The 17,522-nt window shown below is 36.4% G+C and overlaps 2 protein-coding genes across 3 annotated transcripts in view; both read left to right on the top strand.

The window, feature by feature from the left end:
- Nucleotides 1-2,168: 2,168 nt before the first annotated feature.
- LOC107757457 (RNA 3'-terminal phosphate cyclase) lies at nucleotides 2,169-6,491 on the top strand. Its single transcript, XM_016574932.1, has 10 exons — nucleotides 2,169-2,278; nucleotides 2,367-2,430; nucleotides 2,683-2,957; nucleotides 3,079-3,202; nucleotides 3,297-3,355; nucleotides 3,447-3,588; nucleotides 3,837-3,918; nucleotides 4,141-4,235; nucleotides 5,443-5,547; nucleotides 5,640-6,491. Exons 1-10 carry the CDS (start codon nucleotides 2,169-2,171, stop codon nucleotides 5,736-5,738), a joined length of 1,155 nt encoding a protein of 384 aa, XP_016430418.1. The 3' UTR covers nucleotides 5,739-6,491.
- A 2,321-nt stretch (nucleotides 6,492-8,812) lies between these two features.
- LOC107757493 (dual specificity protein phosphatase CDC14A-like) overlaps nucleotides 8,813-17,522 on the top strand; it is a 44,244-nt gene continuing 35,534 nt past the window's right edge. Inside the window, exons 1-3 of one of the 2 annotated variants that reach the window (XM_016574979.1) lie at nucleotides 8,813-8,961; nucleotides 13,173-13,263; nucleotides 13,902-13,977. In XM_016574979.1, the coding sequence (XP_016430465.1) occupies nucleotides 8,868-8,961; nucleotides 13,173-13,263; nucleotides 13,902-13,977 (261 nt within the window). In that variant the 5' untranslated portion in view covers nucleotides 8,813-8,867. Of the gene's footprint in view, nucleotides 8,962-11,564; nucleotides 12,155-13,172; nucleotides 13,264-13,901; nucleotides 13,978-17,522 lie in introns of those variants that run through there. The other variant, XM_016574978.1, reaches the window with a different exon arrangement.

Here is a 17,522-nt window from a genome sequence, read left to right as displayed (position 1 = left end):
AAGGAGGGGGCTTTGTAGAAAACGAAGCGTTTGAGAGAGGCGGGGCATAGAGGACCTACAATAATGTACAGTATTTGAAAAATAATGTGTTTTTTGAACATTAAAGCGTGTCAACATATTCTGTTACACCAAATACACAAAATAATGATCTTTAAAAAAGCATCATATGACCCCTTTAAATGAACGGAGCGGCTTAGTTAATCGGTTCACACAATCCACTGAAAAGATCCGATTCAATAGAACGATTCGCCAACGAATCAGACATCGCTCATCTGCGCATTAGTGATGGGAAGTTCGGATCATTTTACCGACTCGGACCGAAAAGTTCGACTTGTCACTCCGCCATCTTGACACGCCCCCCCAAATTTACCTGGGAGTCTTCAGTCTATGATTAGCTCACCACCTCTTATCTGACAAGTCTTCGGGTTTGGGCTTATGGGGCTGTCACGTGATGAACGAACGACTCGAAAAACCCGAAGACTCGAGATGAACTAATCAATTCTCTTCCCGGCTCAGACTGCATTGGTTAAAGCTTATGGGGCTGTCACGTGATGAACGAACGACTCGGAAAAACCCGAAGACTCGAACCAGGTGAACTACTTGACTAATTCCAGTACAGAACCTATAGGATGTTGCGCATGCGCGACTGAACGAATCACTCCCCGAGACGACTCGTTCTTCCCGAGTCACATTAAAGATTCGTTCAAAACGAACGAATCGTTCAAGAACGACCCAACACTACTGCGCATGCCCAGAGCCCGTCCACCATAGCAGTGTGACTGGCAAGAGTAGTTGCCAGCCCAGAGTGTGAATGATCGCATTGCCAGGAAATTCGCTGAATTCTTATTTGTGGGCGAGTCAAATCCATCTTTATTTATTTCAGTCGGCCCAGCTGCGTATTAAGTTAATTTCTTCTTTCAGTTCCGAAGAGCAGTTTCCCTAGTCCCAGAGCTTTTGTTTTTTTTGAGAAGTTCGCGTTTATCACGGCATTGTTTGTGGCAATACGCCGGTTTATATTAACTTTCGTACAGTGTGAAAGTCGCGCTCAGGCTCTTTATTCCCACACTGCGATACATCGTAACAATTTCTCGCTTTTCGCGAAAATGGCCGCAACTACGTTCGAAATGGACGGAAGTGTAATGGAAGGGGTGAGTGTTCTATTTCGAGCCTTTTTTTTTTTTTTAATATCTCCGATTAAAGGTTTAATGTTGAACATGTTAGAATGGCATCGCCAGAATTGAATTTAGTAGTCGTCGGTAATTCTTTAAAAAACAAATTTTGGATGTTTCTCTTTAAAGGGAGGACAGATTTTAAGGCTGTCCGCCGCGCTGAGTTGCATATGAAACAAAGCAAAGTTGGTTGTTGGAGTCTAGTAACTCAATTTACACTTCACTTTTGGAGTCAAGCATATGGATATACGACTATATATTAAGTAAAGTTGTTTTGAACAGTTGTTTATCCCACAGAAATGCTGTTAAATACTTTTACCATGAATTTTTAATGCTCCCCTTTGTTAGTTGGCACTGAAGCACATGACTACTTTCCATGTTATCCCTTCACTTTTATCTCTTTAAATGGTCTGGATTTTTATCGAAACTCTTTAGTAATCCAATTTTTTTTTTTTTTTTTGACTTTGCTACATAATTGTGTGCTAGTGTTTCTTTTTTGTGCATAAGTTTTTCTTTTCTTTTTGTGAATAGTGTTGGACAAAAAGCTCCTTAACCACAACATGCTTTGTTTTTGTGTTTTACTTCTCTACATAATTTACATTTTGTTGCATTTGACATAAGTTTACGTTTTTCTAAGTAGCCTTAAATGCTCTTAAATCACAACATGCATTGTTTTTGTTATTTCGCTACATAATTTACGTTTGTTTTTTCGTAACTAGCCTTGGCAAAAAAGCTATCAACCAAAATATTTTACATTTTTATTTACTTAGTCTTAGAGAGATCATTTACATTTCTTTCAACACTATCTAGCATTAAGTCCATAAGTGGCCTTGAGAAAACTGTGTAAAGCACAACATGCTTTGTTTTTTAGGTTTTAATCAGCATTGTTTGGAGAAAGTGGCATTATTGTTTATAAAACACTCCATTTATTTTGCAACTGCTCTTTACTTCTCCATAAACTTCAGTCGAATTGTTCTTGATGTTTAGTTGGCGAAGGACATGTCCACGGCAGCGGTCCGCACTATCAGGAAAGAAATTAAGGATCTGTACATCAACATTCAGTCTCTGCAAGAGAAGGACAAGGCCTGTGGCAACGGTAACGGGATCATGTGAGTACATCCGATCTCAAACCATCTGCCGCAGTTGTTTTGCGATACCGTTTTGATTAACGTCTGTATATTTTGTGTCTCCTGGTAGAATAATTGCAGAATCATCCACCGGCTGCATATTTGCAGGATCATCTCTTGGGAAAAAAGGTAAGGCTTGTCTAGTCCACAGAAATGCTGTTAAATACTTTTACCATGAATTTTTAATGCTCCCCTTTGTTAGTTGGCACTGAAGCACATGACTACTTTCCATGTTATCCCTTCACTTTTATCTCTTTAAATGGTCTGGATTTTTATCGAAACTCTTTAGTAACCCATATTTTTCTTTGTTGCGTACATTAGTGCTTTTTTTTTTTTTTAAGAATACAGATGCAGCCTATATAAAAAGTTACTAAAACTCAATCTAGTCTAATTCCCCTGTCAATAAATGGAGCAAATCTGATTCTTTCGGTCAAAATGAGCTGTATTTTGAGCTGCATGTACTTAGTTTTCTCTTCAATTGTTATTCTGACACCCCCTCCCTGTTCAACGTCACCAGGCCTCAGCATCTGTCAGGTCTCGAGCTGGTTAGGGACATGTGCAATGGCAATCTGGAAGGAGCCACAGTGGGATCCTCGGAAATTACGCTCACTCCTGGGAAAATCAAGGGTGGGAATCACGTCGCAGATACTCGGACTGCTGGGTGAGTATCATTTTTAGTCATTTATGCGGCCTCATTTCTGCTAAACTGTAAAATTATGCCAATTTGTGACACTGTGAAGCATTTTTGGCCCCTAAGTGTACTTTTGTTGTCCGTGGTGTAGAAGTGTGGGACTGCTGATGCAGATCTCACTGCCATGCGCCCTGTTCGCTCAGGGTCCGTCAGAGCTGTGCCTGAAGGGAGGAACCAATGCTGAGATGGCACCTCAGATCGACTACACATTGAAGGTATGTGTAGATGTATGTTTGCGCACTGGGCAGGGCCGGATTGAGTCATCAGCTGTGGACATCCTTCTAATTCTGACGTTCAAATCTTTTTTAGGTCTTCAAACCGATAGTGGAGAGATTCGGAGTTCAGTTTGACTGTGATTTAAAAATGAGGTATTGAAGCGCAACTTTGGTGCAGATCTGATTGTAGTCCTTAAAAAGTAAAACCTAAAACGTTTTCAAAATCTTTTTTTGGCGAAAACAGAGGATACTATCCTAAGGGAGGTGGTGAGGTGGTGCTCAAGGTGAACCCTGTGAAGGAACTGAGTCCCATCAACATGACCGAAAGAGGAAACATCACCAAGATCTACGGCAGGGCCTTCGTGGCTGGAGTGCTGCCCTTTAAGGTATAAGATTGTTTACTTTTTTCAGTTTGATTAGCTTAACTACACAATTTTTTTAATGCTAATTGGCCATGGAAAAAAGAATTCTCCCACAACATCTAAATCTGCTTTTAATAAAAGCAGACTAAATCGCTTTAGTACGTAGACTTGAAACAACAACATACTTAATTTTTTATTTCTTCAACACGTAATTTGTTTCTTTCTCATAAGTAGCATGGGGCGAAAAATTCATAAACCCCGTTTACTTTTAGATTTTTCTTCACTACATAATTTACGTTTCTATTTTTGAATCCACCGGCTGCATATTTGCAGGATCATCTCTTGGGAAAAAAGGTAAGGCTTGTCTAGTTGCCCAGTCCTGAAGAATTAATTCAGTGTCATAGTTTTGGCACTAGAGGGCGATACGTCACAATGAAAAGCCTGTTCATTTGTGCTTTGACTTTTAATGTGGACAAGACAATGTCTAATAGGTTCCCCTACTATGATGATTCATTATTAAAATTAATATGAATGTAAAAATTTACCGTGCTTATGTTCTTTCTGTTTTGTCTTCAGGTGTATATGCTGACAAAGTTGGCATCGAGGCTGCAGAAATGTTGCTAAGAAACATCAGGCATAATGGTTGCGTGGATGAGTTCTTGCAAGACCAGGTCAGGCACACAATACGTGTTTGTCTGGAGAGTAATTATACATTTTGTTTTACTTTCTTCCTGTAACTAGTGTTGAGGGAAAAAAAATCCTTAACCAAAATGTTTTTTTTTTTACTTTATTAAAAAAAAAATTGTGTGTGAAAAATGTTGGACAAAAAGCTCCTTAACCACAAGAAGTAAAAAAAAAAATAAAATAAAATTATTCTCCACATAATTTCCTTTTTTTTTAACGTGAGTTTAAAATATTCCAGCCGAGCCCCCAGCGTGAGTTTATTTTAGGCGACCATTATTTTAGAATGTATAGCCTTATTGTTTCCATGGTGACGCGTCATGCTTGTCACATGACACACCGCAGCCACAATAGCGCTGTATCACAGATTTATCGCTTGTTTCATTTTTCCTTTTTTATAAAAAAAAAAAGCACAAACATGTTCACTATATTATGAAATATCTGATATTCCGATTAAGTATATGCAAGTAAATGTATTTGGGGGTTTAAACACCTTTATAATGACCATATTAGTTGATCTATAACAAAGTCCCTTTAAGCCAAAGCGTGAAAGCAGATTTGAATTCAGCAGTTGATCACGTGACGCACTGAACATTCTAATCACACCGGTGTGATCGTACTCATCAAAGGGTTAAAAATTGGTTTTACATTTGTTTTTTGTAGCTAGCTCTTAAACCACAACAAGCTTTTTGTTTTGGTTTTTATTTCACAACATAATTTGTTTTTCTTGTAACTAGCCTTGAAAAAAGCTTTTAACCACAACATGCTTTGTTTTTGTTTTACTTTGATATGTATTTTATGTTTCTTTTAATGTATATAATATTGAAAAAACTCCTTAAAAACGTTTTTTAACGTCTCTACCTAATTTACAATTCTTTAATTCATTGGTTTAATATTTGTTTTTTGTAACTAGCTCTCAAAACACAACAATACTCTTTTAGTTTTTTTTACTTTGCTTGTTTTTTGTTTGTTTGTTTTGTAACTAGCCTTGAAAAAATGCTATTAAATCACATTGTTTTTTTTTACTTTTCTACATATTATTAGCATTTTCTTTTTTCATGAATAACATAACCACAACACGCTTTTTTTATTTTTTATTTTTTATTTTTTTTGCTTTGCACTACATTTTTTTGTTTCAGTGCAACATAAAAAAAAAAGTGCTTGTCTGGAAAGTAATTATACGTTGCTTTTTTACAGCTTATTATTTTCATGGCCTTGGCAAACGGCACATCCAGAATGCGAACAGGCCCGATCACTCTCCACACACAAACGGCAATCCACATGGCCGAGCAGCTCACGAACGTAAGTTCAGACCTAGACTCACTTTATAGGCACTAAAAACTACGTTTGTTTAAAAACTAGGGGGACTTTAACTCATTTTCTTTATTTTGCAGGCTAAATTTGTTATACGCAAAGCAGAGGATGAGCACGGCAACAACGATACCTACATTATCGAGTGCCAAGGAGTGGGTGCCACCAATCCTAGCTTGTGAACGCATGGATTCATCGTCATCGGCTTGTCCCCAGCCGAGATGAGGAGGACTTGTAGCAGAGACACACTACTACTGTAACTGACTGGATAATGCAAAGATAACTTCATTATCTTTGTTAGTTGCGATTAACAATTTGATTTTTGGCGGTGACCACTGAGTCTGTCCACATTTGTTCCCTGTTGTGTCCCCTTCTGAAACTTTCGTTGTTACTCAGGGTATTGCCTTACACTGTAATGAAACGGATACTTTGAACTCTTCACGCAATATTCGCAGAATCCTGACTGTTTTTGGGCAAATTTGCTTTCCGCACGCTAACACAAGCCTTAAAGTTTCATTAAATCCTTCCGATACTGTTAACAATAACAATAGCTTAAACAATTTGCATGAACGTAGTAAAATCTATGTATGTCACTGGTAAATTAGTGCACTGTGTGTACGAGGAGGAAAAGAAAGTTTTTCATCCAAGTTTATGGTTCCATGTAGCTGCTTTTTTTTTGTATTTATTTAAGTCGTTTCTGCATTGTTTCGAAAATTTTATTGCCATCTTATACTATTCTCATTAACATTCTTAGATAATTTGGTCTTTTTGACTCTTAAAAAGGATTAATTCTTTATCATTATTTCTGTTTGTTATTTATAAGATGGATTTTTTTTTTGCGCAATTATTTTTGCATTTTGAGGCTACATACGGTGACCGTGTTCTTTTGTTATTTGCGTTAAAAATTGTGGAGAAAAAATACAATAAAATGAGTGGTAGACATACAATATTTTACCTTGATTCTGTGTTTTTTTCCCCCCATAATTGGATGATTTATCTGTATTTAAAGGGATCGTTCACCCAAAATTGTCATTTACTCACCCTTAGGTTGTTCCAAACCTGTATGAGTTTCTGTTGACCATTAAAGATATTTTGATGAATGTTGTGAAACAGTTGACGGTAGCCATTGACTTCAATAGTATGAAAAAAATACTATGGAAGTCAATGGCTACCATCAACTGTTCAGTTATCCACTTTCTTCAAAGAAAGAGAGATGGCCTACAAGTGTTAGCTGTTGCCGGTCCAACTGGAGTGTCTTCCCTCGGCTCCTTTGTGCTCCAGCCGGCACAATTACTGCCGGCAGATGCCAGGACAATAGGGGGAGCAGAAGAGAATAGGGGAAACCATGTGATGATACGTGAATATGCATGGAGCCCTTGGGTCTGGAAAGGGCACATCTACATTGTTAAAAGGAGAAGGCTCCCTGCGGGGGGCGGTGGGTGTGGCTTCTGAAGGGCATTCAATGGGCCGGCAGTCTGATCATTGGCTGTCTGTCAAAAGCATGTGTTGCTGTGGGGAGTAATTAAACACTGGCAAAGCTCAAAAGGTAATCTCTGCATATGGTCTGGAGTTTTAAATGAATTTATTTTATATGACAAAAATGACTATATAAGAAAAGCTTTGCTTATGGTCTGGATAATCAAACAAACAAACTCAGATTCTTAAAAAAATTATTAATTTGATATAATTACATAACTTTACATATTATTTTTACATTAACTTTATTATTGGGTTTTAAAATGTTAAAATTTTGATTTTTTTATAAATTAAATGGATGATTTGAATTTAAACTGGAATTTATAAAAATAGTGTGACTAATAATTATTTAAAAAAAATATGTAATTTAAAAATTATAAAAATTTATTTTTATATTTATATAATCTATTTATATATTATGTTTTATAGTTGCAATTTTGTGGTTAATATTAAAGTTTAAGTTTTTTATTTGTTAAAAATAATTGTACAAATTAATAAAAAAAATATTAATTGAAATGTTTTTATTACAAATTAAAATTACAGGAAGTTGCTGACCTAAATCTGCCTTGCAAAGCCTAAGAAAGCTTGCTATGTAAAAAGGCTTAATTAGACATAATCTAGGTCCCTGGCATATGGGTTTGTACATAAATCACGATAACGCTGTTGTCAGAGCTGACTGAACATAAAGTACATAACGTTTTATGATTTTGCGGTTTGGTGGACAAGCATGACATCATAGATAACATTTCTATGTGACCTACTTTGATATGCAGCATAACGATTAATGCTAGGCAATAATACACCTGTAATGTTCCATTTTCATAATCTTTTATTTTATGAAACTCCATGGTGATAAATCTATTTCAAATATTTTTCTCAACTAATATGATGGAACATATGGAGTATATTGCATATATATGTGCAATTTTGTTGTGTTATTGTCATTTTGACTATTGTTTGTGTTCTTTAAATATGTCTGTTTATTAATTTATTTTTATTTCATGTTTAGTTTTAATTATCTTAGTATATTGTTTTTCATATTTATATTTTATAATTTATTTGAACAAAAAAACGTTTTTAATTATGTATTTATTATAATATGTTTATTTATTTTATTTCATGTTTAGTTTTGATTGTTTTAGTAAACTAAATGAAATGAGAAATGTTTGTTTTATTTTATAATTGATATTTTGTTTCAGTTAATATTTATTTCAACAAAATATTTTTAATTACATATTTTTGTTCTAATAATATATTTTTATATTACTTTTTTTTTTTTTTTGAGAGTCTAGTATCACTTCACTTCACTTTTTCAATCTATTTTGACCACTGATAAAAAAACAACAACAACTTACAGTAAGTAGTCTACGTGACCTTGATCACCTCTTGAAAGCCGTGTCAATGGCTGACCTTAAAACACACAGTGAAAACACTCATTTTCACTAGCACACTAGCACGTGAAACCTGGAATTTACTTTTCCACGATGTCAGAGCAGCATCCGCCTGTACAGAACCAAAACAATAGCTAGCATGCTCTGAAAAGCATAGATACACTATATGTGACACGATGACAACCTGGAACCATATCCAGAGGAAGAAACGTCACATTAGTGCACTCTGTTCGGAAAAGTAACACAAGGAACCCTGAAAGTCACACCTTACCAGGACCGTAACATGAGTGGCATGTGAGGAAACCTGAGCGGGCCGTGTGAGCCGGATCCTCCCTGTTCTGTTCCACTGGCACACTCTGTCCCCATAGACCACTGCACATTGTGGTCTAGGGTCCGTTCCAGAGGGTCCCACCAAACCCGGCCCTGCTAAACCTCCATGAAGGCATGTCAGACGCTGTATCCTGGAGATCCCAGGAGAATAGCGAATGGAGCCAGTCAGCCACAGCCGTACAAAAGGTCTGGATCTCCTTGGTAGGAGGTAAGATGGACTTTGTTTGAAGATGAGCATTGTTTATATGACTTGGAAGTTGCATGTGATACCAGTCTTTGGTATTGTAGTATGATACCATAGGATGCATTGATGTCTCCAATAGTAGATATATAGGCCTATACATAGTTCACCCAAAATGTTGTCATTTCAAACATGTGTGAATTTTTAATTTAATTTAAATTTTTAAATTTACATTTAAAAACAATGTATTTATTTGATATATTCATAAAAATTAATTTATATGTCAATTTCTTTTTTTTAAATATTAAGTTTAAATATATAAGATTATATTTTTTAATTGATAAAAATAATGTAAAATTAATAAATAGTTACTAATTTTAAATGCTATTAATGATTGAAAATACAAGAAACTACTGGCAAAAATGACTACCGTATATATAAGAAAATCTTTGCATATATGGTCTGGATGACCAAACAAAAAATTAATGAATTTTAAAACTCAATTAAAAAAATTTATTCATTTGATATATTTACATTCATTTATTTATTTGTTCTTATTAAATATTCATTTAAAAAGTGTGTTGAGATTCATTTAAAAGTTTTTTTATTTAAAAAAGGGAAAATTAATAAATAGTTATTAATTATTACAATTATTATAATTATTTAAAAAAGATTGTATTATTAAAAAATACAAGAAGCTACTGCCAAAAATGTTTGGATATAGTCTGATCAAACAAACAAAAACTATGATTATTAAAAATGTCTAAATTTTTGAAATTTATATTATTATTTATTTATTTATTTATTTATTTATTTGACCAATTTCATAATTGGGATTTTGATATTACCTTAAAAGTTTGGATTTTTAAAATTGTTAAATAATTACTATTTAATCATTTTATTAAATTTAAAACAAAACAAAAACAATTATTATATACTGTATGCAGATATTTTGAAGAACCTTTTTCTCCATACAATGAAAGTCAGTGAATTCCAAAATAAATGGATTCCCCCGACTTTCAAAATATCTTCTTTTGTGTTTCACAAATGAAAGAGAGGACGTTTGGAACAGCATGAGGATGAATAAATAAGGACACAATTTTCTTTTTTTTTTGGTTGCAACCAACACCGCCCTCCTTTAAGGCTCTACTAATATGCTAATGTAGTAATATCAAAAAGAAGCACAAGCTAGTTCCTCTAGCCAAGGGCAGTGGGTTCACTGTGTTGTTTACTCATTTGCAGATTATTCAAATCCTATGCGCAATGCACCAAAACATCCTGGTTTGCTTTGTTTGCTGCCTAAACACTTAAAAAACAATACAGAAAGATCAGACTGAGCTGTCATGAATGGACCCACATTATTAATCTGCTTCATGACGTCCATCTGCTCGCACTGAACTATTTAGAAGCTGTGGTGACCACACTGTGATCAGCCTCATACATGATCTCTCCAGCTGCTGTTGTGAATGACCCCAATAAACAGTCTGCTGTGGGCCAGTGATATTTGAGCTCAGTGTTACAGACTGTCTGACGACTCGTGTGTTTGAGTTCACAGATGATACTATGTGCTGATAGATAGATAGATAGATAGATAGATGATGGACAGATTGATGGAGGGACAGAGAGACAGAGAGACAGAGACAGACAGACAGACAGACAGACAGAGAGAGACAGACAGACAGACAGACAGACAGAGAGAGACAGACAGACAGACAGACAGACAGAGAGAGACAGACAGACAGACAGACAGACAGATAGATAGATAGGTAGACAGATAGATAGATAGATAGATGATGGACAGATTGATGGAGGGACAGAGAGACAGAGAGACAGAGACAGACAGACAGATAGATAGATAGATAGATAGATAGATAGATAGATAGATAAATGATGGACAGACTGATGGAGGGACAGAGAGACAGATAGACAGACAGACAGACAGACAGACAGACAGATAGATAGATAGATAGAGAGATAGATAGATAGATGATGGACAGACCGATGGAGGGACAGAGAGACAGAGACATACAGACAGACAGACAGACAGATAGATAGATAGATAGATAGATAGATAGATAGATAGATAGATGAACAGACCGATGGAGGGACAGAGAGACAGAGACAGACAGACAGACAGACAGACAGATAGATAGATAGATAGATAGATAGATGATGGACAGACCGATGGAGGGATAGAGAGACAGAGACAGACAGACAGACAGACAACAGACAGATAGACAGATAGATAGATAGATAGATAGATAGACTGATGGAGGGACAGAGAGACATAGACAGACAGACAGACAGACAGACAGACAGATAGATAGATAGATAGATAGATAGATAGATAGACGGACGAATGGACAGACTGACAGAAAGACAGTTTGTCCTAATATTTAGTATAATAATTTCTTTTTATATACAACAATGTACATAACAAAACATAGCAATATTCTATTTATATCTGTATCTGAATATACAAAAAAGTCAAGAGAGGGCAGTGAGTAAAACAAACAGGTTGAATTACGCAGGTTGATGTCTCAGAGTAAAACAACCTCTCGTCCTCTGATTGGTCGAGCGAGAGTTAACCCGAGTTACATCCTTCCGTGCCGCTGATTGGACATCTCTGCACCACGTGACGTCCCTTTAAGCTCTTTCTTGACTGTCCGCGACCATGGCAAAGGAAATATTTCCACCTAATGACCAGGGCAGAGTTACCATGCAAAGGATCGCGACTCGTATCTGCCCAGTTTGAAGCGAAAACGGATATATATAATACGACGAATGTTGTTTTGACGGCGCGCGCGAGAGAAAAAACTGCTGATCGTTCAAGCACTTTAACGCGGGACGCGCGAGCTGGGATGCCGAAGTGACGCAGCTGGAGTTGTTTTAACAGCTTGAGAAGTTGCAGCTCATTTCATTACCTTTTACGCGTGGAAGAATACCACGAGATACGAGTGCCTTGTTTACATATTTCATTGGGCTTTTCTGTTCTTGAGCTACTCGGAATATTTGCGCCATCAGTTAAGAGAGAAGTTGCATCCGTGAGAGGAAACGGATTTTAAAGCAGCAGTAACGTTAACGTTAGTTTGCTCTTCTTTTCGAAATAGCTGCGCTCCGTCGATGACTCTCGACACCTTAAAACATTCCGCGATACTCACAACTTTATTTAAAATGGCTGATGAAAACTATTTAATAGGTGCTGCGGAGTTTGTTAAAGGTGAGTTTAAGTTTCGTAGCGCTTCAGTTTGGATAACTTTGATTCATTGTGTTACCTCAGACTGAGATGTACTTGTTTCAGTCATCAGATCCCTGCACCAACTGTTGATGTGTGTTATTTAACTTTTTCTCAACTTATTAGCAAATCTGCAGCAAGTTTGGTTATTATTTATTTATTTAAGTGTATTTTAGTGTTTTCTAATTTATCATTTGTGTGAAAAATGTTCTAGTGAGAAATCGAAATAAAAGCTTGTGTTTTGAATTATATATTTTGTATATAATATATAACGGGGGTCCACAGGTAATGCATCAACCCTGTTACCATGATGACTGTTATTAAAATCTCTTAATGTGCAAAACATTGTCATAAAGCCATCCTCCTCTTTGAGGACAAATGTCTTGTGTTTTTTAGAAGGTCTTAAATGGTCAACCCTGTTATTCTGATTTTGTATATTGGTTACTGAAAATTGGATATTTCCAGAAATATAAGCATTTATTTTTAATAAACACTTGGTAGTTTAATGACCTCAAGCACATGACTAGTAATGGTTAAATGAACTGTCAACCCTGTTATTCTTGCTATATATACCTTAATATAATCAACCTTTTTTAATTGTCACAATGCAATTTATACTTAAATTTACACTTAATGATGGCACTTCTTTGTGTGATAGAATAATAATAATAATAAAAAAAACATGGATTCATAGATTAGTGGATTAGATTTTTGGAGAAACTTTTATTTTTTAAATAAAATCTGTCAAAAAATAAATAAATAAAAATGTATTAATGTAACATTTGACTTTCTCTTACCGTATTGAATAAAATCCCAGTAATGTGATGATTCACATTCATATTTAAGTGTATTTAAAGCTACAGTGGGATACGTTCATTGTTGCAGATGATTAAACCCAAGCCAATAATCCAATGATAAAATCTTATCTCGGAAGAGTATTATTAGTTGTTTTATAACTGTACCGGCTTGTTTAATCAACCATGTGTAATTTTTTTTTTTCCAGATAGACTCTATTTTGCAACTTTACGGAGCAAGCCGAAAAGCACCGCAAACACGCATTACTTCAGCACGGATGAGGAGTTTGTGTATGAAAAGTGAGTTTTCCCTCCCTGTCATCTTTCAGAGCCAAAACCACCCAGCAGGCGGGAAACTGTTCCGAAATCTGTTACGTAACTCTTTAATCGAACGTTTCCTTTAGTAAAAGTTGCATTTTTATCTCCAACGTTCCATAATGGACCTGTCAGTCATTTGTTTTGAATTTCCGCATGTGGGAAGATTAGAGAAAAATGGAACTTATGTTCTTTGCATCATTCTGACAGATATTTTGAAAGAAAACACTGTTTGAGACTGACTTCCAAGGATGGGTTATGGTCTTTTTAGAGGCCTCCTTTTATCATAATTGCAAAATATAATGTTTGAGTAACAAGTACATTCCAATATGCGAATTTATTGCTTATATTTGAAATTGCAAGAATGAACACAACGTATGTATAGTACATTCCAAATGAGACAAAGATTTTTTTTGTCTTTGTATATCAGTTTAACACCTGCATTGGCTTTATTCCGGGCGTTTGGGCCACAGATTGAGGCCCCTGACAGTCAAAGACCACGGGGCCCTGGCCCCATTAGCCTAAGCCATAATCCGTCCATGTTGACTATTTAAATAATTGTATAAATCTGTGTTTTTTTCTTATTAAACAATGAAGGGTAACATTGTTGTTCTCTTTCATAGCTTTTATGCTGATTTTGGTCCCCTCAACCTCGCTATGCTGTACAGATACTGCTGTAAACTCAACAAAAAGCTCAAGGTGAGTCAAACACCTGCTCGATTTGTTACGTTCCTCCTGAAGAATGTGCAGTATGTTGCTACATCAATTTAAAAAAGATGAGGAATTTGCGCTCACGCCCCGTCGCTGGATTTTTTGGGCTGTCCAATGTGCTGACGTTTCGTTTGTTTGTAATATGGGATGGGAATTTAAGCTTAATGATACAGCATTGAACTCCAGCTACAGCTAGAAAACATCCCGTTCCTCCCTCACTTTATCAAGTCATCAGCTCGTTTTATGCCATGTCTGTAAGGCAAAATCGCATGTGCTCATTTTAAATTAAATCGACTGTGACCAGAGGCTCAGAAGGATACATCACGTGCACCTTTAGCCATGTGTCTCCTGTCTTTTTTAGTCTTTGACTCACCTGTCTTGACATTTTAATGTGGACCGAGAGTGTCTCCTGGGACCACAGCATGTTCTTGGCTCAGGGCCTCTCTGAAGCTCAGCGGTTCTGGCAAAGAAGAGATTTCTTCTTAAAAGAATAATCCAGGTTCAGAACATTTGCAGTGACAACAAACTTTTACAACAAAAAAATTTTGTTGTAATTTTTTACAACAAAAATTTATTTCTACTTGTCCTCCTTCTTTTAAAAATGTACATTACCCTGAGAAACTTAGAATGGAAGTAAAAGGGGCCAATTTGTAAACAATAAATACTCTACAATAAAACAGAACCTAAAGAATATGAGCATTAATATGATATTAGTGTGAAAAAAATCACTTACTAAGCTTTTAAGAAGTTTAAGTTTTACAACTTTGTTGCGATGACAAATCCCTAAACCATGAAAACAACAAATTACATGGTTTTACATACTCGGTATTAATAAAATAATTAAAGTGCTTTGAAAAAATCATAAGCATTTCTGCTTTTAAATGCTCTAAAAATTGGTGCCATTCACTTTCACTGTAAGTGCCTCACTGTAACTTCTATTTTTGTTTTGTTTAAAGAAAAGGAGGGACAAGTTGGAATAATTTTTTTGTGGTAATCCATGTTGTCAGTTGAGTTAAACTTGTTCTCAACCCAAATTATTCCTTTAATCCACAGTTCAATTTGTATGAATCTGAACCTTTAACCTGATACATAGTCAGTGAGTGAGTCTGTTCAGTTTCAGATTATATATGTCAGCTGGACATCAACCTGTTGCATTACGCCAAGAATATTTCTAATTTCTCTCGGCCTCTTAAAGTTAAGACTTAATCCAGTGGTTTAGTAACTACTCATTTACTAGTCGCTTTTATCCAAATGGTTTTCAGGGACAATCTTCCCCAAGTGTAACCTGGGGTTAAGTGCCTTGCACAATGGTGCGTCTTGATCACTTTGGGGATTGAACCAGTTACCTTCCGGTTGCCAGCTTAAAACTTATCTACTAGGCCAAAAGTTCACTATTCAAGTTAAACTTTCTCTTCCCCCACCATTGTCATGGCATTTAACAGAATATCAGCAAGGTACAGATTACGATCTACTTCAATCTCAATGCTCGCAGTCTGTTGAGAAAGTGAGTTGTGTGTTATGTCACCGTTCTTGATCTCTTAGGCCTGATCCTTCCGTCTATCAGATGTAACAAATGTTGGGATTAGATGTGACCTTTTTTCTTTTATCTACTCAGACTTTAGCAGCAGCTATGGCATTGGCCTTAGCGTGTGGTTCATGCATGTCCCAAGGATTTATGGAGGGGGATTAGATGTCCGAAAGGGTTGGGCCGATAGACGATGCCATCGTCCATCGCCGATGCATATAAAACTTTAGAAATTAGATATTTGTTTAATTTTAATTTTGTTTTTGACTGTTAAAAAAAAAAAAATTAGTTGTTTGTCTCAATAAATTGAGTTAATTTAAAAATACAGTGGTTTAATGTAAAACATTTTTTTCTATTGCTCTTTGTTTTAAAAAAGGTTATAAAAAATGTCAATAATTATCGATACCGAACGATATGAAACATTATATCGTTGATAAATTTTTTAGCTATATCGCCCAGCCCTAACCTACCACACATTTTACAAGATTAGATATTTGTCAGTGGTGCTCAGTATCTGCAAATCATTCGCCATTGTCCTATCAGTCATCTCTCCTTACTCTGTGTATGTGGTAAGTGAACTTTCATGTACTGTAATGCAGCCGTCTACCGCTGGCAAGCATGCCTTTCTGCATCACGCTTCGGGCACACCCCCTAACCCCGCCCCCCGATGACATAGACATCGTCCAATGCCAATTTGCTAGACATCGCCCAACCCTAATGTCCGAGTACTGCTCTGCACACTTCAGTTGTGATGTGGGAGGGCCATGGGATCCATCCCAATCCATCAACTCCCAGATTTTCGTTTGATTGCTAATATAGACACTGTGTAAAGGGAACTGTTTGGTTTTGTTTACGGCCTTTGAAAATATAGTTTTTACTAAAGTTATGCTAACTGCTTTCCAAAACGTAGTGAGCTTCCTTGCTTGCTACTACCTAGTGCTGGGCGGTATACCGGTTCATACCGAATACCGGTGTTTATTTTTATGATATTATTTTTTTAAATACCGCAATACCGGTGTGTATGTCGCTTAAACAACGTTCAGAACGCGACACTGTTTGAAAGGGGTCCCTTTTCACTGTTGCACTGTTTGTATGTGTTACGAAGCGTAAAAGTTCCGAAACTGAAGCTGTAGAACTAATAGAACGTGATGACAGAAGAACTCATCCACAATATCCACATTGACCGCCACAAATATCCACCGCCCCCTGCCATCAGCTCCCGCGTCTCACACACACGAGCGCGACTTCAGAACTAGATTTAGCAACTTTCAGACCCTTTTAGCGGCTTTTTTCCATAGAATATTCATACTGACAAACCTAGCGACTTTTTTGGATAAACCTTAGCTATGGTTCAGTTGGAAGATTTCACCAGTGCTGTCCCGCGAATGCGAGGTCTGACTTTCCCGGAGAAGTGTCACCTCTCTCGGCGTCTGTTCTGTGCAGTGAGCGGCAGAGAAGCAGCGCATTCAGTTGGCCGCACCACCGCCGACTCGTCAATAAATGAGTACAAAACAGCATTTCCAAGCACCTGTCGCTTACTGATTGTTTGGAATTATAAATATGAGCGTAGTTCGTCTGTTAATATCACATGCACTTTTTTGTTTGTTGTTTTTTTTAGTTTGTTACTCAGACGCAGGCAGTGCGCTGCATGAGACAAAAAAGTAATATAGCCAAAACAACCGCATAGCCGCTCTTTAGTGTAGATGCACGTTGATTTTATCAGACGATGCCGCGATTATAAATGAGAGTGACTCCTGGTTAACATGTATTAAAAGGGGTCGTGTTTAGTCACTATTTAGTGTGGTATTTTTTGACAATATTCACTCATCATGACAGTAAAATAGGGCAAGTCAATATACTGCAGTATTTCCTCTCTCAATCAGTAGAAAAAATGGTTAACGCCCGGTCATGCATGAAAAAAAAAAACCGTCATGTACCGTGAAACCCGGTATAATTTTGAAAAATACAGTGATATAAACTTTTGGTCATACCGCCCAGCACTACAAAA

Source organism: Sinocyclocheilus rhinocerous, unplaced genomic scaffold (assembly GCF_001515625.1).
Source record: "Sinocyclocheilus rhinocerous isolate Xijiao unplaced genomic scaffold, SAMN03320098_v1.1 scaffold2578, whole genome shotgun sequence".
NCBI lineage: Eukaryota > Metazoa > Chordata > Actinopteri > Cypriniformes > Cyprinidae > Sinocyclocheilus > Sinocyclocheilus rhinocerous.
Note: the sequence above shows the minus strand (reverse complement) of the source record. Positions and strands in the feature narration are given on the sequence as shown.

Excerpts from the sequence above, each read along its gene's own strand:
- LOC107757457 (XM_016574932.1), top strand. The coding sequence starts at position 2,169 with ATGTCCACGGCAGCGGTCCGCACTATCAGGAAAGAAATTAAGGATCTG. Across the intron at positions 3,203-3,296 it reads AGATCGACTACACATTGAAG|GTCTTCAAACCGATAGTGGA; the intron begins GTATGTGTAGAT and ends AATCTTTTTTAG. Across the intron at positions 3,356-3,446 it reads GACTGTGATTTAAAAATGAG|AGGATACTATCCTAAGGGAG; the intron begins GTATTGAAGCGC and ends TGGCGAAAACAG.